The 27795-nt window shown below is 31.3% G+C and overlaps 1 protein-coding gene across 1 annotated transcript in view; it reads right to left on the reverse strand.

Moving 5' to 3' along the window:
• Positions 1-26880, reverse strand: part of LOC143049637 (centrosomal protein of 162 kDa-like) — a 47014-nt gene extending 20134 nt beyond the window's left edge. The window contains exons 1-16 of the mRNA XM_076223237.1: positions 26733-26880; positions 26126-26213; positions 23962-24085; positions 21086-21243; positions 18926-18940; positions 14139-14202; positions 13748-13784; positions 13294-13343; positions 12179-12234; positions 11180-11368; positions 10651-10687; positions 10039-10197; positions 9092-9121; positions 2924-3097; positions 1240-1365; positions 405-532 (exon numbers count right to left, since the gene is read on the reverse strand). Of these exons, the coding sequence (XP_076079352.1) occupies positions 405-532; positions 1240-1365; positions 2924-3097; positions 9092-9121; positions 10039-10197; positions 10651-10687; positions 11180-11368; positions 12179-12234; positions 13294-13343; positions 13748-13784; positions 14139-14202; positions 18926-18940; positions 21086-21243; positions 23962-24085; positions 26126-26188 (1410 nt within the window). The 5' untranslated portion in view covers positions 26189-26213; positions 26733-26880. The remainder of the gene's footprint in view (positions 1-404; positions 533-1239; positions 1366-2923; positions 3098-9091; positions 9122-10038; positions 10198-10650; positions 10688-11179; positions 11369-12178; positions 12235-13293; positions 13344-13747; positions 13785-14138; positions 14203-18925; positions 18941-21085; positions 21244-23961; positions 24086-26125; positions 26214-26732) is intronic.
• Between the last annotated feature and the right edge of the window lie 915 nt (positions 26881-27795).

Genomic DNA, 27795 nt, shown 5'->3' on the forward strand with positions numbered 1-27795 from the left:
TAATAAACTAACTGGGGTTGAACATTCGGTGGAATTAAACAATAATATTATGCTTACAAGGGGTATTTGCCAAAAATATCGGTTTCGAGGTAATCAAATTTCCCTCGCCTATCGGCTCTGGAAATGTGTACCTCTCAACCGGTATTTTTGGCAAATACCCCTTGTAAGCATGATATATTTGTATAGAAGTTACTGAGACAATTCTCACTGTTGAAGACCTGTTGTTATCGAACTTCTTGTTCTTATCTATTGGTCATAAGGAAAACAGTTGACTCATTAGCTGCTTAAATGTGTAAACCAAATTATCTTTTAAAGGTGTCAAGTGATATTTATAAAGAGGATAAAGATTGAAAGTTATAAAAGTTATAAAGCAGATATTGAAATGATTTCTATAGGAAACTTACAACTTGAGTGACAGGCTGGTACATCTCTGTGTCCTCTGTGTGGGAGTTGTCAAACCCACCCCTGGGGGAATCCTGATGGACTGGGGATAGGTCATATCCCCTTATCTCGTCCATCTCTTTGGCTGGACCTAAATATACAAAAAAATATATCAATTGTATACATGAATGAAAGCATAAATGGCTGTTTTATGTGGGAGTATATCATGTTCTCATTCCCCCTTTAGAACCTGTAATCTCCATGAATTTGAATGTACTTATTTCAAGCAAGGAAACTAGTTTTAAAAATGATATGGAATAAAACAAGTTTTTATATATTGATTCACTTATTGTCGTTGGTACCAATTTTTGTGGATTGAGGATAAGTTGCATTTCTGTGAATATTAATTTTGTAGCTTTTGCAAAGTCTGCATGCATTCCTATTGGTATTACATAAATTAATGAATGCACAGTATGTAGTTTCTATGAACATGAGGTGTGACATTAGTACTACAGTTGCCTACAAAATATCACTGATGAACAGACAAGGGTTCCACCTAACCACAAGGTTAAAATAAGTGATGACAACACCTAAAACGCATGCCTAATTCATGTTTCTCTGACTCTGTCTTGATTGATTGATTGAATGATTGTCTTTTTACGTCACTTTCAACACTATTGTGATATAAGTGGCAGTTAGTTTTTGTTGGTGGAGGTAGTTCAGTAGGAATGAAAGATCATTTATTTTTATAAGGGTATTTATGTATGATTCATGAGACTACATAACAATGGCATTTAGGAAGTCCTATATTTTATCTTTAAGACTATATGACAATGGTCTTTTAGGCCTATATTTTACCATTAGGACTATATGGCTGTTTTCTTCTGTCTTCTAACAATTCAACAGCTATATCTTTTCTTTTCTTTGACTCTCGGTCCAACTCTTCCATTTCTTGTAATACTTCTTCAACTGTTCTCTCCTTACCTAAAAATTTCAATTAAAAAAATGTATGAACAAGCATTCTGTGAGAACTGCATGGTACTACATAGTACCCTAACGGTTAAAAATGCATTGTATTGGAACAAAATTTTAACTTGATCTATAATTTGTCATGGTGTAAACTATATAACAAATATCAAGTCAATATCTTCAAGCATGAAGAAAAAAAAGTGTTGAAAACTGATTACTGTGGATTCATTTATTTTCGTGGGTATCAAATTTCGTGGACAGAGAAAAAAAGACGTTTCGTGGTATACGTAAATTCGTGGATTGTTGATTACAAAAATAATCAGATACGTAATTCGTGGATTTCTTTTTGATATTGGAGATTATATAACCTCTTTGGTTTGATCAATAATAAAACAAACAAAAAAGAAGGAATTCATTGAAAAAGTTTCGAATTGTCAAAATCCTCGCTTGGTCATTCTAGGTTAAAGTGTTCATTGATAACTTTTATTACAAAAATGGACAGAGACAACTAATTATTTGTTTGTTTTACAATTTATAAATTCTTGTCAGAATTCTATATTGCTTTCAAAACTTTATGATTGAAAGCTCATTTCCCTAATCACGATATAATAAACAGTCATATAAGTATAAGGTGTGAAAATAAATGTTCCTGTCATAAACAACATTACCTACGGGCAATATCCCCGTACTTAATACTATTTATTTTTTATCACTACTAAACACGGTAATTAACAACTTGCAGTTATTTTCCATGAACAGTTTTGATCAATTTAAGAAAGTAAATTATCACTGATAGTCGATATATTTATTATTGATTTAATTAAAATACTTGTATCTTCTTTCAATAAAAAACATGTGTTATGTTACAATGTTTATCGCTAGTCAACACTATACTACAACTGCATAACATAATCTAAAATAAACATCCTACTCCATACACATTTCTCAGGATTATTCTTCGTTGAATTCTTAAATTGGTAGTTCGCTGTGACCAACGAAACCCACGAAAATTGGTACACCACGAATAAAAATGAATCCACAGTATTTAAGTGATTTATTTTAAGTCCAAGGGTCATAACTCTGCACAAAATCATCAGACAGAAACAAAATTCTAACTTTAACTGTAACTTGTCATGATAAAACAATACACCAAATATCTAATCAATATCTTCAAGCATGAAGAAAAATAGTGTGGAATACTGATTTGCAAGCCTTATGAATGGACAGACAGATGGATGCACCTAATGGTCATCTTTAACTTCGGTGTTACTTAAAACATACCAGATTTTATTCTAGTTATAGGTTCTGATTACCATGTCGCTGGGGTCACTTTAGAAATTACCAGATTTTGTTCTAGTCACTGGTTTTGACCATGACACTGTTATCACTTGAGAACTAACCAGATTTTGATCTTGTAACTGGTTTTGACCTCGACACTGGTGTCACTTGAGAACTTACCAGATTTTGTTCTAGTTACTGGTTTTGACCATGACACTGGTGTCACTTAAGAACTTACCAGATTTTGTTTTAGTTACTGGTTTTGACCATGGCACTGGTGTCACTCAGAACTTACCAGATTTTGTTCTAGGCTGCTCACTGAGTATTTTGTGTACAAGTTGAGAGTTATTGCTCTTATTTCCCTGATATGAGCTGTCAAATGGCTGGCTCTCATTTGTGTGGCCAGTCTCTTGTAAGGCCTGATGGTATACAGCCTCCATCTCCATGGATGTGTTAGTTCCCATGAAACCTAAAAAAAGAAAAAAACATGAAATCTCAATCTGTAAGGTCTGATGGTATACAGCCACCATCGCAATGGACATGTTAGTTCCCATAAAACCTAAAAATAGAACAAATCTCAAACAAAACATGTCATGTGTTATCTTTCTTCTGAAGTTACATCACTTAAACAAAACATATACAAACTAACACATTATGAGTTACATATAGATTCCACCACTGCAAAAAGTGTCTTACGATATTTCTCAACTAGACAGTTAAAACTTTTCTTATTTAAAACGCAAGGCTTGCTGAGCTTTTGAAATAAGTTAAACAAGTGAAACTGAGCTACTGCTCACTGATGATACCCCCGCCGCAAGTGGATAATCTTAAAAGCGTAAAAATATGTAAGTGTTCGGTAAACAGGAAGTTGTTGATTGACGAATCTGAAATCGCATCACACAGCATAGCTGACTTATATAAACCCTGAAACCAAATTTTAGAAATCCTTGTATTGTAGTTCCTGAGAAATATTTGACGAAAATTTTCAACTTGGCTATTATGTGTAAAATAATACAAGTGTTTGATAAACAGGAAGTTGTTGAGTGATGAATCTGAAAACACATCACACAGTATATATAAACCCTGAAACCAAATTTCAGAAATCCTTGTCAAGTAGTTCCTGACAAAAATGTGACAAAAATATTAAAGGGGCAGACTGACTGACCGTCACTGACGGATGGACAGAGAGAGGTAAAACAGTATACTCCCCCTTTTTTTAAAGCGGGAAGGGGGGTTTAACTAACTGATGATAAATACAAGCGTCATAGCGGTGGAATCTGTTTCTTTAATGATTCTTATCCTTCCTTTTCAAAGATTTGCAAAAACCGTGTTCTTTACATGTGATGTCATCAGACATGGTCGCCTTTTTTCATGACATCGCAATCAGATATTCAGAACAAACCAAAAGTAATTTGACATTATATGTAAATTTCAACCAATTATTTGCCGAGAACAGATACTTCAATAGTGAGGAGAAATATTTTTCTCACTCTGATCAAGAAATGTGAAAATAGTAGAAAAGTAAGAGAAAAATCATCATCAGTTATTAACTGAATAGACAAGATAGGAAAACCATTAAGAACAGATCTACTGCAATTATAACGCAACAAAAACATCACATCCAAGACAGAACAAGCTCTTATGAATGCTCAGCATATAGGAATTTTTATGACACTGTCATTTTTATTCTTAAAAAAAATTATAGTGATTTTTTGTTTCTAACACTCAAATGCATTTTTTTTATTACATTTCTACAATTTGGTAAAACATGTTTCAAAATAAATTTTTTGTGTGGGTTTTTTTTTACAAACAAACTTGCACTTTAAAAGAAGAAACTTACTTTTAAGCCATTCTAAAATTTTAGCCTCCATATTATGTGCGTCTATAATTTTCAAATTTAAATTGTTTACACATTTTTAATACTTTAAATCTGAATTCTCAAGAAATAACAGAAATTAACAATAAGAGGCATCATAAAGGAAACATTTAAATTCTAAAATCTATTTTGTATCAAAAAATGTTTTTCATCTTTAATTTATAAAATTAAAGTAATCATGAATAAAATTGAAAGAAATAATTCTGATTCTAAATTTTAATGTTTGGCTTGCAATAGAATTGTCTTTAATGTATGAAATCACCCTTGGGCTAAAGAAAATTCAAAACATCTTTTATTGTAAAAGGAGTCAAAATGTTGATAAACAGATAAAACAAATTGAATACAAACATAGCACAACTATTCTTTGTCTTTTAATCACAGGTTAACATACAAAATCAAACTAGTATTTTAAATTTTACAACAAAAACCTTTACTTTAAAGAAATATATACTAAGCATCAATTTCACAGGTGTTAACATTTTTAACAGAGTTGACAAGATTAAATGTTGATTTCGCATGTCTGTGGTAAATTTCAAGGATGACGCTAATAAATTTAATTGTTAGGGTTTAATTGTTTTCAATAGAAACTGATTGATCATCAGACATTTAAATCTTCAAAAATAAAAATGTTAAAATTTTCAATTTCTGTTTGTTACAAAAAAGATTTAAATTGTCAAAGATGTGAGATATAATAATATCAGGATAAAATATCAAAAATCAAAACAAATTAATGGTTTGAAAGGAAAATACATCATGTATAAACAAACTAGAGGCTCTAAAGAGCCTGTGTCGCTCACCTTGGTCTATGTGCATATTAAACAAAGGACACAAATGGATTCATGACAAAATTGTATTTTGGTGATGGTGATGTGTTTGAAGTTCTTTCTTTACTGAACGATTTTGCTTCTTACAATTATATCTATAATGAACTTTGCCCATTAGTAACAGAGAACTATATTTGGTAAAAATTTACATAAATTTACCAAATTAATGAAAATTGTTAAAAATTGACTATAAAGGGCAATAACTCCTTAAGGGGTCAACTGACCATTTTGGTCATGTTGACTTATTTGTAGATCTTACTTTGCTGAACATTATTGCTGTTTACAATTTATCTCTATCTATAATAATATTCAAGATAATAACCAAAAACAGCAAAATTTCCTCAAAATTACCAACTCAGGGGCAGCAACCCAACAACCGATTGACCGATTCATCTGAAAATTTCAGGGCAGATAGATCTTGACCTGATAAACATTTTTATTCCATGTCAGATTTCCTCAAAATGCTTTGGTTTTTGAGTTATAAGCCAAAAACTGCATTTTACCCCTATGTTCTATTTTTAGCGGTGGCAGCCATCTTGGTTGGTTGACCAGGTCATGCCACATATTTTTTAAACTAGATACCCCAAAGATGATTGTGGCCAAGTTTGGATTAATTTGGCCCAGTAGTTTCAGAGGAGAAGATTTTTGTAAAAGATTACTTTAATTTACGAAAAATGGTTAAAAATTGACTATAAAGGGCAATAACTCCTAAACGGGTCAACTGACCATTTTGGTCATGTTGACTTATTTGTAGATCTTACTTTGCTGAACATTATTGCTGTTTACAGTTTATCTCTATCTATAATAATATTCAAGATAATAACCAAAAACAGCAAAATTTCCTCAAAATTACCAATTCAGGGGCAGCAACCCAACAACCGATTGACCGATTCATCTGAAAATTTCAGGGCAGATAGATCTTGACCTGATAAACATTTTTATTCCATGTCAGATTTCCTCAAAATGCTTTGGTTTTTGAGTTATAAGCCAAAAACTGCATTTTACCCCTTTGTTCTAATTTTAGCCGTGGCGGCCATCTTGGTTGGTTGACCGGGTCACGCCACACATTTTTTAAACTAGATACCCCAATGATGATTGTGGCCAAGTTTGGTTTGATTTGGCCCAGTAGTTTCAGAGGAGAAGATTTTTGTAAAAGTTAACGACGACGGACGACGGACGCCGGACGCAAAGTGATGGGAATAGCTCACTTGGCCCTTCGGGCCAGGTGAGCTAAAAACTGTTACATGTCTTTCTATAACTAAAAAAGGTTTCTTTTGGGTTTTTTATACTGGTGGTGTAAAATTCAAAGATGCAGCAATCCTGAATGAGAAAAACGAAATAAAAGAGGATGTTACTAATGTGGAATCAAGGGTACCAAATTGTCATGGCTTCAGGAACAATTGTCAATTTTGATTTGCCAGATATAAATAAGAGGATGTGGTATGAGTGTCAACAAGCTGTGGACAACTCTCCATCAAAGTCACAAAATATAAAAAGTTAACAATTATAGGTAAAGTCTACAATAAAGACAACTCGATACTACACTATGCATATCATGCACATCAAATCAAGAAACTCTACATATCTTTGAACAGAACTCACAAAATCTTTATCTTGCAAACTTAAAAAACAAAATGTGTGTTTTAATCACTTTGATTAACAAATTAAATGAAATAAGATGTAAGAACATTATTTTGTACTGAACCATATCCAAACCATTCATTAAAATTAATTCACTGTTTAAAGAGGTGTTGTAGATGGGAAATACAGACAGGTAGAAAGGAATATTTGAATAAACAATAAGACCTCCAGATCTTTAGTAAATGATTATATATTATATTCTAACATGACACCCTTCAAACACTTCGAGTACACACCTGTGGTAAAATATGTATATGTCGTGTACATGTTATTATTTAAATAATTCATTATTTACACGTGAAATATACAGAGAACCTTTTGGGAATGTAAAGAAAGCAAAATTAAGTTCCAAAAAGACTGCTCTTCAAAGATATTTCTTAAGGCAATATGATATTTTGAGTGTAGCAGGCATTGAAAAACTCATTCGCAAAGGCGACATTTTTTTTTACTATTGTACAGTAGATGAACTTTATCCATTAACATTAGAACTGCACATGCTGGAATTGGCCATGGAGGCATCCACAAGACCTACAAGGAGTTAATAAAACAATTTGCCAATATCAGCAGAGAAATTATCAGAATTTTCATTCAGATGTGTGAACAATGTATTTTGAAGAAAAGTCGTAATGCAACCACAAAATTAGTTGTTCGTCCTATCACTTCTACAGACTTTAATTCCCGTTGTCAAGTAGACCTTGTTGACTATCAGTCATTTCCAAATGGAGAATACAAGTGGATCATGCACTACCAGGACCACTTTTTTTCTACTTATGGGATCTCCACATATACTGCAAAGTGATAATGGAAGGGAATTTACGGCTATTGTAATTACAGAACTTAACGACCATGTCACTTTGCACCAGAAGTCCGTATTTACGTGGAATCTAGCTGTTTAGCTAAATTTGCATAAGATGTCACATGAGCTTATGTCATTACTTTGCGTCCTTCGTTCATCTGTAAACTTCTAACATTTCAACAATAATACTGATAAACACTTGAAAATAAGAACAGAAAAACAAACACAATATAAATTTCAAAAAATACGAAAGATAATGAGTTGTACAAGTTATTATCTTTTTCTCCACAAAATTTGTACAGGTTATTACTTGTACAATTATATTTATACAAGTAATAACCTGTATGATGGCATCATACAAGTAATTACTTGTATGAAAATTTTGTACAAGTAATAACCTGTACAAAATAATAAAATGTACACGACATTGTATATATTGCCAGGGCTGTTCCTATCGTACTCCAACGTCATATGCTTTTTTATGGTAAGAATATAAGCATTTTACAGGACCTTCAAAGTTCTAAGGGTCTTGCCTCACAATGAACAGCAAGCTATAAAGGGCTCCAAATGACTAGTGTAAAACCAATCAAACAGGAAAACCAATGTTACATTCTATTGATTGATTGGTGGTGTTAAGCTCTATTTTCAGCTTAGATATATCATGGGATCAATATAAATAGTATAGGAAGTTGAAGTGTCAAGAGAATACCACCAACCATCAGCAGGAAAACTCAAAATCTTAGAAAAAAAATGAAACACGTTAAATAATTTCATGCGTCCAAAGCACTTTTCTGGATTTACCTTCATAAGGAACACTCATAGCTGAACATTTGAAATTTGTGACTGTATAAGTACTGATTTAGATCCAAGTACATATAAAACTCACCTGCTACAAAATGGGGGGGGGGGGGGGGGGGGGTGTTTGAACTCACTACTTTAGTGTTGACAGGCTAGTGATTATTGTAAATAAACTACTTAGACCACTCAACCACCAAATCCCAGGTTAGCATTCTAAACTACCAGTCAACACAAACAGTTAATACCAGGCCACGTTAAGCATGTCACATAAGTTAATATTAGCAGTTATTTTTTTTTATTTTTTTTATTTTCAAATTTGAGCATTTTGCACAGATCAATGTGGACATTTGTTCCAGAAAATATTACATTATTTAATTGTCATCAAGTCATTTTAGAAATTATACAATATTTTAGTGTATGTACATTTTGTAGTTTTTGAGCCAATCAATTAAAACATTTAGTATACCAGTCAATGTTAGCAGATAAAAACATTTAGCAACATTACACAGATCTAGTAATATTACATACCAGATATTTGTTTACTGCTTCCTGATTGTTCTGAACAAATATAATTCATTGCCATTACAAAAAACGATTTTAAATCATTTTCCTTGTTAAAAATTTTATAGCAACATTTTAGCACATGAATATTAGTGAAGAAATTACATAGAATAGAGAATTGAAACAGGGAATGTGTCAAAAAGACAACAAACTGACCAAATAGTAGAAAACAACCAAAAGTTTCCTTGCTTTTACCCAATTCCGGAAGATATTATTGCATGAAAAGATGGTCATCTCAAACAAATCCTTTAACCTGTTATGTTCACTATATTTGTTCATGTAATACAAAAGAGCCTGTGTTGCTCACGTTGGTCTATGTGCATATTAAGCAAAGGACACAAATGGATTCATGACAAAATTGTGTTTTGGTGATGGTGATGTGTTTGTAGATTTTACTTTACTGAAAGTCTTGCTGCTTACAATCATCTCTACCTATATCATGTCAGACTTGCTCTAGATGCTTTGGTTTCACAGATATAAGCCAAAATATACATTTTACCTCTATTTTCTATTTTAAGCCATGGTGGCCTTCTTGGTTATTTGGCCAGGTCACCAGACACTTTTTTTTAAACTAGATACCCTAATAATGATTGTGGCTAAGTTTAGTAAAATTTGGCCCAGTAGTTTCAGGGGAGAAGATTTTTGTTCAAGTTAACGACGGACGACAGACGACGAACGCCAAGTGAGGAGAAAATAAAAAGTCAGCTCTATATCATTGTGGTTACTTGAGGAAAAATATATGAGATGGTTTATTTTCTTTGGGTGGAAGCATTTATAAATCTATTACATCTGAAATAAAAAATGCATTGACAAACCATTTACTCTGAAATCTTTAAACTTGGATAAGTCATGGTATTTTGTAATATAAACATCACTGTTTAATCAGACATTCATAAAAAGTTTTAAAAGTTTACCTGTTCCTGTTTTCATAGAAGTCGGTTGAGAATGGCGAGCTGCCACCTGTCCATCCACGTCATCAAACCCTTCCTTGGCCTCCTCTAGGGTATTCTGTCCTACTTTAGGGGAAGTCCCTGTCGTGTTCATTGTAGACTCCATAGAATCCATTAAAGAAACTAAAAAACATAGATTAAAGACTCAAAAGGACAGGTTGCAAAGAATGTTTATAACACAGCAGACAATGTTCTATGCTGAACATTTAAATTTGAAAAAATTCCTCAAACACTTTCATAATAGCAGGAACACATTTTCAATATAAGTACAATATTTCTGTGAAGTTTCTTGAATTTGTGTTGAAAACTTCAGCAGGAGTTGATTACACAAAACTTTTACCCTCTTTCATAAATTTACTAAAAAAATTACTGGGTTACCAGATTCTGAAAATTGAAGTTAGTCAAACACTTCCATAACAGCAGGGGCTAAAGTTTAACCTATGCATAATTGTCTTGTGAAGGTTTCAGGGATCTGGTTTAAAACCTGTAAGATTTTTACTAGTTGATTACACAAAACTTACTTGTACAATTTTTTATCAAAACCAATCCAATATAAACAATGTTTATAAAACGTACCTTTCGATAACATACTAGGCTTCTGATGGGACGTACCCTGAAATATAAAACAAATACTTAATTTCTGACTGCATTAAAAGTGCTGTTATTTACTGATTTTGATTTTGGCAGGTTGTGTATTGATTTTGTGTAATGAACAAATGCAACACATTCCTTCTTCACACAGTCAATCGTTATGTTCAAAATCCTTAACAAAAAACCCTACTTTTGTTCATATCATCAGAAAATGAAAATACTCCACAACAAAAATTCAACCAAATAAACCTGTGATAATTATGCTGCTTTTGATACTCAATTGTTTAAAATCCAATCAAAAATTACACCTACATTAATATCTTTTTTTTTCAAAATGTAGATTTATATGAAACTTAAGCACGCCACAGGCGCTGGATTTTCACACTGTGTTGAAGACCCATTGGTGGCCTTGTGCTGTTTTTTGCTCTTTGGTCAGGTTGTTGTATCTTTGACACATTCCCCATTTCCATTCTCATTTCATGTAGTGAAAAATACTAAAGGCAACACACTGTACCTCTGTTCTCTCTGACATTTCTCTGTATGTTTGAGGTCTGTTTACCACTTCGTCCTCCTCAATATCTTCTAGAGCAGCCAGTGTAGCAGCCCCTCTTGCTGGCCCCTCTGGTGATAAAGTATTTCCTGTAGTCCCACTCAGATCTTGGTTCAATCTTCCATAATCTACAGTCCCTTCTCGTTCCATATCCTAGAATACAGTAATGAGTAATCATGCTGGATGTGGTTATTACTTCCACATATTGTAAATTCAGAAATTCTTGCGATATTTTTGTTACTGCAAAAATTGGTATGAGATAGGAGTCTTTAAAATATAAAAACATGCATTTAGCTTTCTAATGCATTATTGGTTTTGCTCATTGTTGAAGGTTGTACTGTGACCTATAGTTGTTGTATTCGAAAAAATTTGGTCTCTGGTGGATAGTATCATTTGAAATAATATAAAATCTTATTTTTTTATTTAAAATTTTGATAGCATTACATGTATGTAGAATTTTCTGCAATAGTTGATCTTGAAATATTTTATCTAATGTGCAACTTTCCCAACAATATAAGTACATAAAATTCTTTTGAATTTATAGTAATTAATATTTTGCTATTCTACATTTTACAGTTTTTCTACCACTGTTTTTTAGTATAAGTGTTAGTTTAAAACTAAATCACATATATATGCTACAGTAACTGTTAAAATATAGTGTAACCTAGGAATTGAAATCAAAAAAGCATTGATGCTACTAAAGCTAGTCATGCATGTAATAACCTTTGTTTCATTAACTTCAATAAGCTTGTTGTTTACAAATTTTATGAAAGGTAATAAGAAAGAGCCACAAGTAACTCACTCAAAGGCTTTAAAATATCATTACTTGATGACTGTTTTATCCAGTTTGAAGTATGCAAATTACTATGACATTGTTTTTGGGTTTAAATTCCTTGAATTGAATATATTCTCAATTTGGTTGCAATTACTCAGATTAACAGATACTGTTAAATTCTAATTTACCTTGAAAAATCTCTCTTTTTCTGCAATTTCATCAAGTGTATCAAAACCTGGCTTTCCTGTAAACAATGACTTAAAATTGCAAATAAACATGACAAAAATATAAAGCATTTTTTATGACATGCATATTCATAGAGAAAACAAGACACATAATAACTATAATAATATTAATATTCATCCAGCTAACAACTTTTTTTTTTTACTTTTTAAATAGTTATCAAAGATCCAAATTAAGGTAGATATGCTGTCTTCCTCCGTCTTGAATTTTGAAATACCAGAACACCATTGGTCTAGATCTTTAAAAATAAACTGCAAATGTTTAGGGTAGTAGGAAATTCATGTGTAAGAATTTTAATTCAGTATAGAAAATGACATGTTTTATCATATTTATGGTTGTATTTTACACTAAACAGAATACTTTTGTTTGATTATTTTTTTTCAAACTTTGCCACATAAGGGGAGGCAACTCAAATGTAAGGGCAGATAATTCAGATAAAGTTACTTTTACAATAGAATTTGTTAGGAATTTACCTATTTTAATATGTACCAAGAAAATGTGACCCCATTTTTTCTTTTTCTTATCTGAAACCATAATAATAGAGCTATCATCTCATATTTTATCTCAAAATTCTATGGTGTAGTATTTTTGTTAAAGGGTAGAAAATTTTTCCATGCATAAACTATACAAAACCTGTCAATTTTGCACACTCTGTAGGGTGGAAATAAGCCCTGTGACCCATTCTTCTTATTTAAAAAAAAAAGCATGATTTAAACTACATTTTGGCAAATTATTAAAACATTCTATGGATCATAATTTAGACACCCAATCTACCTTAAACCAGATAAAAAGCATCTTTGATTTTTTTTCATTGTTAAATGATGAGTCGATCATATACAGTAATTTCAAATACATAGGAAATATCAAAATTGGATTTTTATTTCAAAATGACAGTGTTGAAAACAAAATTGACATATGAAGCATTCATTTGGTCACAATTAATTAATGAAACCTTTTCAACTTCACTATCAAGTGATAAAACTTTTTAAATAGGTGCACAAAACTTTATGAGGTCCACCACCCCCCAAAAAAAGAGGGATGAACTATGTCAATATCTTACCTGTACCATTCCTGGACCCATAGCTGCTGTCATTCTTAAGGTGAATTTTCCTGAAATTTTAAATTGAATACAGATAAAATTGTTCTTTATCTGAAACATTAACACATAGACCTGACTGTGTTACACATACATCACTTTCACTTACTAAGATGTAAGATTATAGATTTTTTCACTTATTCATCCATTGAATGTTAATATTTTCAATCCTTTGTACTGTTATCATTCTAAATTTTTCGTCATGAGCATACCACATGATTTTTACTCCAGAAAAACTAAAAAAAAAGTATGAGTTTCTACCCTGATTAAATTTTAATGGTTTGTGTTTAAATTAATTAACTTAAATAAATATAAAAAATATAGAATTGAAGCAACATTTTGTAGAAAATGAATCAAAGACCAATTATTTCCTGTCTAAATCTGTACAAGAACTGTAAAACTCATACATAACACTAACCTGTCCTTTTGACTCTCTTCTTCAGATTTCTCAGAAACTGAAAAAAAATATGAATAAATATATATAAATATATTTTGAGACAACTGTTATCCAATGCCATTTATAAATTCCTGTCATTAAACAGCATAATTCTTAAACCAGAATATTTGTCATTATTCAGGATCAATTGGCATACATTTGTATCTGTTCATTTTATTAAGTATAACCTTAAATGAATAATTTTCAGTTTTTTTTTAAGGAAGCAAATATTTCTGAAAAGTATCATTTCACAAAACTGACGCGTCTGGCAGATCACTATCCCTATGTCTAGCTTTATGCAACAGAAGTCACAGGCTCGACAAAAAACAAAAGCATATCAAAATCAAACCAAATTTTTATCTAAATTACATACTATCTTCTAAGCTGTCTTTACTCATTGATGCATCTGCTTTACCTCTGGGACCTCTAGTTTTTGTCTAAAAATAGAAAAGAAATACACTCCATTATATACAGATCCAAATTAAAGATGTTTGCTACTCTGTTTCAAAATAACAAGCTTTTTAAAAGAACGTTATAAATTGATATTATATAAAGAAAGAAACTCAAAAAGTAGAAAACAATTGAAGGGTCTGTGTGCTGGTTTTTGAGATATAAGTCATTGAAAATTTGGTGGGAAATAATTTTCTCTAGACTTTTCTTACAATTAACATTGTCACCCTTTTTCTTTCAAAATTTTTTGAAAAAAAACAAGGAGTTTATAAAGATTTTCAAAAGTGTTTTTTTTTAAACTTTATGTTATAAAAAAATGAAACAGAAAGGAGGAATTAGCAAAGAATATTTTTAATGGCACTACATGGATAAAATTCTAAAACAAGAGGAGAAAACATCTTTAATAAACAATGATTGGGTTTTTTTTCTGTGGGGAGATCAATGAATATTTTGTATGTCTTCATACAAACAACCCTCAGATACAGAATGGTATGTATAAGCAAGAAAAATTATCAACTTAGATGGAAATTCATTTACTATAGTCTCTGAACTGATTCAACAACAGAGTTATGGTTCCTTAATTGTTGATAATGTTCCATGTTGACAAATATGGTAATGTGGCGATATGATCTTAAATGTGATGTTATCTGTAGTGGTTTTCTTATAGGTTGTGTTATGGATGTGATGCTATAATTTTTAGAAACAAGATGGTATTTTAATTTCCACTGTTCACCAGGATGTTATATGAAATATCTAGGAAGAACACTATAAAAAGTTTATAAATATTAACCAGATGCTCTGCAGGGCACAGCTTTATACGGCCGCAAACCCTGAACAGTTGGGGCAAGTATGGACACAACATTCAAGCTTGATACAGCTCTGAATTTGGATTGTGATTAAATAGTTGACACCGAAATTGAGAATGAATGTGGTCTAATGAACCAAAAAAAAAATTTGCTTTTGAGAAATACACTATGCTGTTGAATATAAATCCCGTCAAAAAAAAATATTTGAAGAAAAATTCTTTATAATTTATGAAATCTGAAATGAGAAAAATTTGACCCATCACCCCTCCCCATTTTTTTTCACCTCCCCCAATTCCTTATTCCAAAAATAATCTCAATTCAAATTTCTAACTAAGTTGGCAACAATAACTACTCACTTAAACATGTTAAATACATCATAAAGTATCAAAATATAAAATAACTTAGTCATAGTTAAAATTAATATTAATTAACAGTAACTTCTAACAATAAATTTACAGCTACACATCTCAAGACAATTATCACTTCCTTTAACATAATTTTCAAGCAGGGTAAGTGAGGCAATCAAGTAATCAAACATATATATAACAGTATTCTTTAAATTTTAATTGGAATTGGATTACCTCCCTTACACTGCTTTTAAATCGTCTAAATTGTCCTTAAACCAGAAAAACCCTTGTTTACCCCCTTTTTGCCCCTAATTGCTTAATTATTTGACCCATTACCCCTATAACCATTCCTTTGTAGTATGGAAACTTGATGTATAAAATGACATGTATTTGAATTCTTTGTTCCCAAAATCAATAAATATCTTCACAAAATTTAAAGAAAAAAAAATCACTGATGGAACTGAATAAGCATATCTTTTCACATACTACAGGTATATTATATATATTATTAGATTTATACACTTAAACTACAAAAATGCTTATTTGGGCCCCTTTCTTTGGCCCCTCACTTATTGAAACCCCCATTGAGCAAGAACCCCAAAATTGATTCAAGTCTTCCCTCTGTAGTAAGAAACCTTTTTGTATAATTTCAGAGAAATCCATACACTTAAACACAAGTTATTGTTTGTAAACTAGAAAAATGCTTCTTTTTGGCCCTTTTTTGGTCCCATATTCCTAAATGTTTATGGATCTAACACATATATCATACTACACACCGTACTTCTGTCTGAAACAAAAACACAACAAACTGATAGAATATTCAAACGCCTTATAATCATGATAATAAAAATTATGAGTAATAATACTGTAAATTCAAATCATGCGAAAAGGTAAAGAAAAAACAGGAAGCATGGAATTCTCATACTAAATAATAACTGAAATATTAAAAAAAACAAATACAAATAAAATTTAACACAGAAAAATGTCTTGTCTGGTTTTTTTTCATCTTTGCTAAAATCAATCCGTCTGATGTTCATCCATATGACATGTGATATTTGGATTAACTACGGTTTGTGTTTTTTATGGAAATTATAAAAATAAATAATCGATGTCTTGAACAGATGTGATTGATAACAACATGCAGGTTAGGTCATGCTGTGGAGATCCAATCATGAAAAATGAGGTGTGAATGTTACAGAAATGTATCATGAATAAATACTGTAATTAACTAGTTTTCATGAGTACAGAGATATAAAATATCTTCCACAAGTATAAAAAAAAAAAAACTCAAAAAATATTAAAAATTTATAAAACAATACACTAACTACCGGTAGTAAAGTTTTCAAAATATTTCAAATTTAGCAATGAAAAATTTTCAGGGTCAAGTTATCTGTAAAAACAATAAAAAGGTGGGGTTAAAATGTAGGCCTGTCACAATATATTGCTGAAAATGTGGCAGGCTATTATAACTGTGGAGCTTAAATGTATTATCATCAGTAATCTTGAGATGCTGAGAGATTTAAAATTTCTATATATATATATATATATATATTGAGTGCTAATGAAAACGCAACACTTTTGTTTTTCCAAAAAATCTTATAATTTTTATTTTATTTATATTAGAACTTTGTATAGTTGGTTGAAAATGACTTTTAAGACAATTTTCGACAACTTTACGGTTGAGTGATTTTTGGAACAAATGCGAAGTAAGGGTTATTTTGAACGAACAAAAACCGAGTTCACCGCTTTTCAACATACGCACCATTTTCACGATTTTGTCATTTAAAGCTTTGCTAATGTCATGAATTTTCCCGCCCTTATTGTTAGGAAACTGCAATAAACATCTTAGTAAATGACAGGACTTTCCGACAACCAGCGACATGCAGTTTTGGGCATGATCCAATGAAGCCTTTCACAGTATACAATTACGAGAAGACTGAAGTTGTAGCCTCTACAATAACCCAAATCATCCACAAATTCAACCAAAATGGATCATTTAATGATAAGCCACATCCCGGGGTACAAAAAGCAAGAAACGCTCAGCAAGACCGATACATTTGGTCTTTCACATATCCGATATCGACTATGATGGCTGTCCAAATGTCAAAGAGTTCAATGGTGGTCACGGTAGAACCTTTGGAGCAATTCAGTTGAAAGCATCATTTGCGCAGAAATTGTTTAAGAGCACCAAAGTCTTTCCTTAGTGACATTTAAATGGCCATATGGCGTAAATATCGAATTCTGTAGACCAAAAATCATTCATTATGTACAAAAAACTTCAATGGTGGTTACATAGACATTTAACACCCGCCTTGGCTAAAAGTCATGCTTTTCGCCGGATTTTGGTCCAATCGACCAAATTTGGCATCAGATTTGACATGTTTTAGACGATGAAAACCACCTCCAATATCATAAAGTCAGCTTGAGTTTGCTTTGCAGGACAAGTGGAATAACATTCCTCGGGATCACAATAAACGTCCGGGATGATCAATTCCACGGCGCTGTCGAGATTGCGCTGCACCACGGGGTTGTAACATTTTTTTGTTAGGATTGTTAGTTGATGATTCGACATTGGATGTTTCCTTTACCTATTGCGCCCGAAAGATGACAATAAAACATTTTTGTTTGATATCGATCTATTGTTAAAATAGTTAATTTTCAAGAACAATTTATTTTGAGAGATTATCATTTCTTATATAAATTTTATTTTTGAAAAACCAAGTGTTGCGTTTTTATTGGCACTCAGTATATATATGTAAACATCTTACAAAAACAAAAGTCTAAGTATCAAATATAACATGTGTTGAGCCTCTCATTTTTAAATCATAAACGTCATATCTCAAGTACATGAAGCCTCACAGCATTAGAGATAATTAAATAAGCAATTATATATATCGATATAGAAATATACATGTATATATATTAAGATAGAATAGTGCAATATAAAGCATAAATAGTGAGTAACAGATTTTAAAAATAGATTTAAATTGTAATAATGATACACACACTGAAAATTGAAATTCAGGTAAAATCAATCCAGGTATGAATTTTCACAATGTCAGAGTGATTGACCTGCAATATCACCCTGTTTAAGGAGGTAGACCTAGGTTAAGGGAAATAACTCTTAAAATCATCAGTACATTTGTGTCAACCATTTTCAAAAATATATTTTAAGCTTCTAGGTTACATAGATTATGTTCAATCTGTTTCATGTAAATGCTTAAAATACATTGATGAACTTGACTTTTACAAACGCTTAACTGATTTAAAGAGTTATCTCCCTGAACCAAGGTCTACCCCCTTAAGTTATACATAAATGTATATATGACACAAGCAATCACAAGAAATCATCTTGATTTTCTAAATAACAGCAGATTATTGGCTGAACTTTGAAAGGATCAGCCAATCAGAGATATAAAAACTTCTAGAATTGAGATATATTGACACTATTATACAGTCAAGATCAATGAATGAACTTCTCATGGTTAATTTGAACTACGGTAAGTGTTGAAAAGATAAGAATAAGATATGATATGATATGTCAGTGTACTACTTGCCTTGAAATATTGTTTCTGGAAGAAAGGGCATAAAACTTAATATCAAATGCTTCAAATAAAAACAATTGCGCTAAACCATGTAAACACATCACAAAATTAAACAAGATTTTTATTTTACCATCAAATTACAATTTCAAAAATGGATTTGAAATTGATAATACATTGTACAATAATTAGAGATAACTATCTGGGGTCACAGTCTACATTATATGGTCTACAATGTTCTAGGGAAAAAATATTTTCAATTCTTTTTTAAAATGTAGGACTCTTAGGTGTGATGGGGATGCTGTAGTGCAAAGGTGTATATATGTCCTAACTTAATTTGTAAATGAGATATTGTCCTATTTAATTTTGCTGCATGTCATGCATGTAGACATATTTCTATTTTAACAGTTACGCTTTGGATTGTTCCATTCATGAGTTCCTTGTTTACCGTTTTATTTAATAATATCGAAAGTCTATCTGCAGATTAGTATGTATTCAGATCTAGAGAACATTGATGCTCATTACTCCATCGTACATGTACATGTACATGAAAAAAAGCAAAAATACAGTCAATTTCCAAAATTAAAGGATCAGCTAAAGTTGCAGTTCAAACAACTACCTGATTTTTCATTGAAATTAGGATTAGTGTTATTGGAATACCATTTGCTTCAAGTGTTAAATAATTCAGCTCATTTCTTTGTTATATAAGGATTGGAAATGCAATTACTGTTTATAACATATATTATGACTGTCACATGACTGTAATATTGATTTAAATTGGTTATAAACTCGATGATTTAGACCCCGTTCACACTAGGACATTTTTATCGATTTAAACTAGACCAGTTCACTTTAGATCAGTTTAAGGGCTAATGTGAACGCATTGAATCGATCTTCAATCGGTCTAAACTAAAACACAAAAAGAGGTACATGTAGTTTAGTTTGAATCGATCTAAAGTAAACTGATCTTACTTTAGATGTGAATGCAGAGATCGGTTTAAACTAGTACGATTGAATCGAAAATAACGTATGCGCATGTATAGCGGCAAAACTATCTCAGAGGTTCGTTGTTTAACCCATATTTCTCTGTTTAAAAGACCTTTAAAACAAATTGTAAACATGTTTTCTTCGCCATAGCATAGATTTGCAAAATCTGTGTCTTCTTTTCTTATGTTGATTTTTTTTCTTTGGAGGAACCGCAGTATTTCCGGCGTCTTGTTGTAATTTCGATGCTACAGTTTTTTTTTCAAAATTAAAGAATACTGCAATAACACCAGTATCAAAATTTTAAATTGTGATTCAAGAGAAACAATAACTTTATCCAATTTTTTTTTCCAAGTGTGTGTATCAGTGTATCAGCACATGAATTTGATAAATCAGTTCTATTTATACACAGTGTTTACAGTTTTACGGGCAAAAAGGTTAGATTGATTGCGTTTTTAATTGAAGTGTGAACGCAGTGGTTCATATTAGACCGATAGAGATCGATATGATTAAAGATAATCAATGTGAACGCTAACTGGTTTTATTGAGATCGATTCAAATTAGATAGATAAAAAAAAATGCTAGTGTGAACAGGGTCTTACTTAAAAACCTGAAAAGCTGCTTCTTGCAATATTTTTTACTTTGACCTACATCAACATGTGAACATGAAAAACATTAAAAATTTAGTTTATTTAATCCATTGCACTTCACCTTTAACCCAACGATACTTCAGTTCTATTCAACAAAATACCATCACAATACCCACATCACACTCAAGTTTGATCAAAAATGCATTTCAGCATCAAACCATTGACTTATGGTGACCATTGTGGTTCAGTGTCATTTTAAATAATATATATAGTTTATCTGTATCCTTGTAAACCTGAACAAACAGTTAACAATAGCTTTAAATGTACCAATGATGTGGATTTCCAAAATTATTTTTTATCAATTATACTCAAGAAATTTCAAGACTTACAAACCTAGGTTATAAATTAAATACAAGACAAAAATTGTTAAAAGCAGCCAATGAAAAATGATTTCTAACGATAAATAACCCAATCATGCTTTGATTTCTATTAAAAAAAAATTGAACTAGCAGCTAATACCATGACAATATAAAAAAAAATTATCTACCTACATTACCTAATACAATATTTACTACATAAAGTCTTCAGTCATTAAATTTACCTCTTTTTTTGTTTTTGATTTTTGTTTATCATTTGCTTCTATAGGCGATGGCTTATCTCCCCCTAATGAACTCTTCAGTGGTGTTGGTCTATCATCACGGATAGGTGTACTGTGTTCTGGTTCAGGCTGTTTCTTCTTTAAAAAACTTTTACCAGTACCTGTAAATAATAAATATACTTATCTAATTATGTGTCTAAAAATACCATTGAAAATACAATTTTCAATTAGAGAAGGGTTGAGTGCTCACTATCATTTTCAACCACCATAGTCTTTAAGTGTCTGTTTTCATGTCAGTCAGATTGGCCACCATGTTGTAAAGTTGGCATAGGTTGATTGATGTATGCAATGTATTAGTTTTCCATAAGGATAGCTGTCATATAATGTATAAATGGCAAATATACCACATCACCTTATTTTTTTCACATGTATACAATTCCTATATCCTATATACATGTACATGTACACAATGCAGTGTTCCAGCTAGCATGAAATGGAGGGGCGCCGCGCCCCGCCCCAGAAATTTTGCGCCCCTCTGCCTTTTTTAAGCGCCCCTGCGCCCCTCTGTGCCCTTTTGAAAAAAAGTTTAAAAAACGATCTTTTTTCCTCATATCGTCGCCATTTTGTTGAGTTCTTTATACACGCACTTCATTAAGACAACAGATTAAAATTGTTGACACTTGTTACCTGTATATAATCACCTATTTGATTGGAGTCAATTACTTAATCAGGTGAAATTTACGACCCTTCCTAATCCCTTTGCCCTGAAGCACCAAACATCGAAGTTAAATCAATTGATTATTTCAACACCTGACGATGCAAAATAGAATTTATAAAATAAATGTGAATGGTGTTCATTTCTAATGTATTTGTTATTTATAAAATAACGTTCATTTAAAAAGAATCATTCCAATAGGTCAACACGCAAAATGCCGACGAAAAAAAGAAAAATTGATCAACTCGGAAATGACAAGAAGAAAATATCAAAGACTTGCCAGTCTATTACATCTTTTTTCAAGAATAATGACCATCAAAAGTAAAAAAAAAAAAAAATAATTCTTTACCTTTATGAAAAATCGAAAAGAAAAAAGGTTTCTATCAAATATCGCAATTGTTCTTCTATTGTAAATTCCACCGATTAGGGAGCCCTCGAAAGTCCGATTTTTATATCATTTTTTCTTAAATTGAAGTCCGTTTTGACTAACTTTAATATTGATATTATTAAATACGCTCAACATGAAGTAAACGGAGATGCTTGTTGAATTGATAATAAACTTACAAAATTGAAATAATTTATTATTGTGCTGATTACGGAGCTCTCGAAAGTCCGATTTTTGTATCAATTTTTTTATTGAAATCACAGGCACTAACTTGTTTCTATCCATTGGAAGACCCCCATCAACGTATATTTCCGTAAATATACATTGATAGGGGGTCTTCCAATATGAATAGAAACAAGTACCTGTGATTGAAATCCGTTTTGACAAACTTATTGATTTTATAATTATTAGATACGCTAAACATGAAATATATACGGAGATGCTTGTTGAATTGAACAGACAACAGTGAAACAATGTATGGTTATACAGATATTAGAAACTCTCCTTATTCAATAACAGGACTTTATAGCTCTTGTGTCATCAGCAGAATTTACAGATCGTTTCTTATCTAGTCTGCTAGAGCTATTTCATTCACCTTGTCATTAGGATAAAAACCTATTATCTTTATGTACCCACTATTCAGTGTTGCAATATGACATGTACAACCACTCAGTACAGCAGAGGTGGAGAAAATATTCTCTCAGGTCAAATTGATAAAGACAAGTCACAGGGCAAACTTGAAAACACAGACATTAACAAAAATATTAACTGTAAAATTAAACTGTGATGAAACTAATGTGTGTCAACCTTCTTCAAAAAGAAAAACAGAAGATTTGTCATTGTTGTTTAATATTTATATGCATTTGAACTCTTCTTTGAAAAAATCTGTAGTTCTGAAAGAGAAATGAATATAGTTATGTCTATTATTGCTATCAGTTTGATTTTAACTTATATGTTCTAAATAAATGATTTTTAAACTTGTATGTAATAGCTATTTTACTAAGCTACATGCTTGCTAAAAATATGTCTTTATGTGGTAATATTAAGTATTTGATTTTTTTCAGTGAGAACGCGCTAAAGTGCCCTTTTTAAAAACGCGCCCCTCTATTTTCAAATCCTAGCTGGAACACTGCAATGTACATGTATGCATGTAATTTCAAATAAAGTGACATCCTGAACATGCATGAAATTTTTGCCAATAAATAAATTACAATGTATAAAAGCAAACAAATTGATTAACTTGATTCATTGAAGTGTCATGACTTGTTAAGCATACATTGTACATTGTATTTCAGCAATTTTTAAATTACAAATTATCCAACAGTTGTCTCAAAAGCCAAACAAATTGATGTCTCAAAGCCAAACTATTGATCATATATGCTAAGAAAGGAGAGATAGAATTCATCTGGCAAACCTGGAAAAGGATATTAAAAGAGAGGAAATTTTAATCATTTCAGATAAAACAACAATGTGTCCCCAGTACGTGGATACCCCACTCGCACTATCATTTTTATGTGTCAATGGACCGTGAAATTGGGGTAAAAACTCTAATTTGGCATTCAAATTAGAAAAAGAACATATAATAGCCTAGGAAACATGCATAATAACATAGGGAATATGAGTACTAAGTTTGAAGTTGATTGGACTTCAACTTCATCAACAAATGATCATAAACTACCTTGACCAAAAACTTTCACTTGAAGCAGAACGAACGAACGGACTGACAGACCAGAAAACATAATGTCCCTCTACTATCGTAGGTGGGGCATAAAAACAAACCTGTTCCAATAGTGTCATCATCGTCATCCTGCATCCACCAAGGGACGTCATCCTTCTTTTTCTTTTTAGGTTCAAGATACTTGTTTATTCTTGATGAACTGATTGATTCTTCTGATGAAACAGACTGCAATACATGTACATGTATTTACATACAATCATGACAATGAAAACTTTGAACACAGATAATGACTTGAAAATCTCTTGTTTTTGTATTGTACCTTTATTTTCTTCCAAAAAATCACTTCTTTAAGTATTATTATTTTAATTGCCCCCACTAATTTAAACCCCCTCCCCAAAACTGAAATTTTGATCGCAAAAATTTTAAAACATAATTTGTAAGATGAAACCTTGCTATCTATTTTTTTCCAAAAACTACTGTGACCAAAAACTTTAACCTGAAGCGGGACAGACAGACGAATGAACGCACAGACCAGAGAACATTATGCCCATAAATGGATAAAAAAAATACTAGTTCTTTTTTTACGCCAAATGTATCAAGTGCGGTCTCACTAATTAGCGACAACAAGAATTTTAGCGACAACAAGCGTCAACAAGCGACAAGAAGCGACAACAAGAATTATTTTAGCGACAACAAGCGACAAGAAACTATTTAGCGACAAGAAAACATTTTTTTTTAATTAAAATTAATTATTGCAATAAATATTAAAAGAATATGCAAAAGAAAATAATTTTAGCGACAAGAAAGTTAAAATTGATAGAAAAAAATGAAACATTATTTACATAATATTTTATCATCTATTATAAATAACAGCCAGTATTACGTTTAATTATTGTATTATGAGATTACTTTTCCTTGTGTTTTAGAACATATTATTTATCTTATAATTTGTTTTTAAAACTCTTTTCGTGCAATATATATTAAGCTCGCAAAATGAATTATTTGTGCATCATTGTTCTGAAAATATTCATTGACACAAATTGTGAAATACAAAGAACTGAAATCAAACAGGAGGAAAAGAAAATTGAAATGTGAATGTTTTCATCTTTTTATTTGTTTATTGCCTCATTAAACGATATTTATAATGCCGTTTATGCATATTGATTGAAGATGAAAGGAAATTAATAACAATCTTGAGTTTTCAACAGGTGTTCATTATTTACAATAATTGTATATTCTGGCGCGTGTAATTGTATAGTCTGACGCGTGTACAAAGTTGAAGGTGTTAATTAGATGTTATTGTAGCAACAAAACAGGGGACACGCGACTCGTTAATTTCATTTGATGTTCCACATGTTTGCTTATCAAAATCGGACCACCATGTACAAAATGTATAAATATTATGTTAGATAGGAATGTACATATTACTATATAATGACTAAAAATAATTAAAAAAATATATATATATATATGGACCCCAAGCTAGAACCACGTCCTCGTCGTGGGGTCTGGAAACACGCGTAAATAATAAAGATGGCAAAGCGTGGCTGAGAGTTCTATAAATAAAGCATCGAATTGACAGAGCAAGAGTACACTTAGAGCATAGTATTAAGCAAATGAATCAAAATATTATATTCCATTATGCCCGCTCCATATATATCTCCATTCGTTTATTCCTACTTTGACTTTGATGAAAACAGATACATACATTATCTTATACATATTCTTCATATTTAAAAATAAAAAAAGAAGCTCAATCTCTTTCTTCTTCACAAATGTTAAATTTCTTCATCTACCAATATACTAATATAAACTTCACAATCTCTTTCTTCCTCACAAATGTTTCATTTCTTTGTCTATCTATATAATAAAACATTTTAATTAGACATATCTGCTCGTATATTTAAAAAAAAACATTAAATACAAATTTCTTTATATCTAATAAAAAAAAAATGTTTTCTTGTCGCTAAATAGTCTTCTTGTCGCTTGTTGTCGCTAAAATAATTCTTGTTGTCGCTTCTTGTCGCTTGTTGACGCTTGTTGTCGCTTTTTGACGCTTGTTGTCGCTAATTAGTGAGACCCATCAAGTGTGTTTATCTTAAAACTGCATTGTTTATTAACATCATGCTGACATGCTTTCCTTTACTAGCTTTAGTTTTTTTTATTATTGTTTGGAAGCTACATTCTATCAATATTTCTCTCATATCGTCTCCATTTATTCATAATAGTCAAGAGTCATTTAAATTCAGTGATAGTGTTACTTACATCTCTCAGGAAAGCATCAAACTGTGCATCAAACTCTTTTTTTGACATCTTTTTTCTTGCCATCTTGACTGCTGATTTTTGTTAAATTCTGTACAACAATGTAAAACAAAGTGTTATAATCAATGTCTCATTAGTAAGGATTTATAGTAAAATCTTCTACAATATTTCACTACACATGCTTGGGTAAAAGTTGTTGTTTCATACTAAAATATATTTTTGAACAAAAGACAGGTCATACTGGTGAATTAGATAGTCTTTTAAAAGTATTTCATGCCAAGAGATTACATATTAAATCTTTTCATAATCTAGGCCATTTAACTGAATAGATGATTCATTTAATTTTGTGTAATAAGGGGATTTTTAATTTGGCACATATCCATCCATAAGTGCATAATTTTTTTAATTACATACAAGTATATGCTATGAAGGACGATCTTCTAAATTTCTTAAGGCATTTCTTATACTTTGTTTGATACACATTTTTTTTAAGTAAGGAGAAGATGAAAAATTTGGAATTAAAAATGTTCATGATGTTTGTTTACAAACATGTTGTCACCTGTCAACAGGTAAAAGGAATCACAAATATTAAAATACATACGGATCTTACCTATCGTGACACTTCTAGATAAGAAAACACAAGTTAAAGGTTTATCAAAAATTCATCCATAAAGATAGGTTCCTTTTTTAACCCAATAACATCAAAATTAGCTAATAAAACTCAAACCAAAAGAATTTCCGCCATGACACCTTTTTTTATTTTCAAAATTGAAGAGTGATAAAATAACTAAACTGGACCCCTGTTGTGTTCACTTATCGCTACACTGACAACAGGTATGGCCTAAATCCCGTGGTCAGAATTCTGACCACGGGATTTAATAATTCGACGAGACTAGTACATCATGGACTATGTTTAATTATTTATTATACCAGAGACATATAATATATGTATTATGTGTCTCTGATTATACTGATATCAAATCAAAGAAAAATTAGCACATTTATTACCCTACTGAGTTTTTAAGGAAACAAAAGATACCGGCTCAGTTTTTCAAGGGCATGTTAACACGCTCGTTGGTCATTTATCTGCGCAACTACCATGGGGTTAATTAACAGATACTTGTTTATTTTGCGGCATCGCAGTATTAACATTTGAGGTCAATTTCCTATCACTTTAATTGGCCAATTTTATTAGCGAATCGTTGAATTTGAAAGACTCGTCCAATTAATGCCAATGTGACAATAGCTCCAACCCGTTCCTTCGGTACGAAGCTATAGATAGAACGGCGGATCAGTTTATAAAATAACTAAACCAAATACCGAAAAGTTGAAATGAATAAGCATGTACAGAAAAACGGAACTATTTTATTTAAAAAGACATAAAATACGTATCGAGACATCACATTCTGCACGTCGAAAATAATTAAATAACAGCATTTGATAGATATAAAAAAAAGAAGATGTGGTATGATGGCCAATGATACAACTCTCACCAAGAAACCAAAAAGACACAGCTGAAATTTACAACGAAAGGTCACTGTAAACTGTACGGCCTTCAACAATGAGCAAAATCCATACTGCATAGTCAGCTATAAACGGCCCCGGAATTAAAATGTGAAACATTTTAAACGAGAAATCCAACAGCCATATTTATGTATAGATCTATGTGTACA

The sequence above is a fragment of the Mytilus galloprovincialis genome, chromosome 10 (genome assembly GCF_965363235.1).
Source record: "Mytilus galloprovincialis chromosome 10, xbMytGall1.hap1.1, whole genome shotgun sequence".
NCBI lineage: Eukaryota > Metazoa > Mollusca > Bivalvia > Mytilida > Mytilidae > Mytilus > Mytilus galloprovincialis.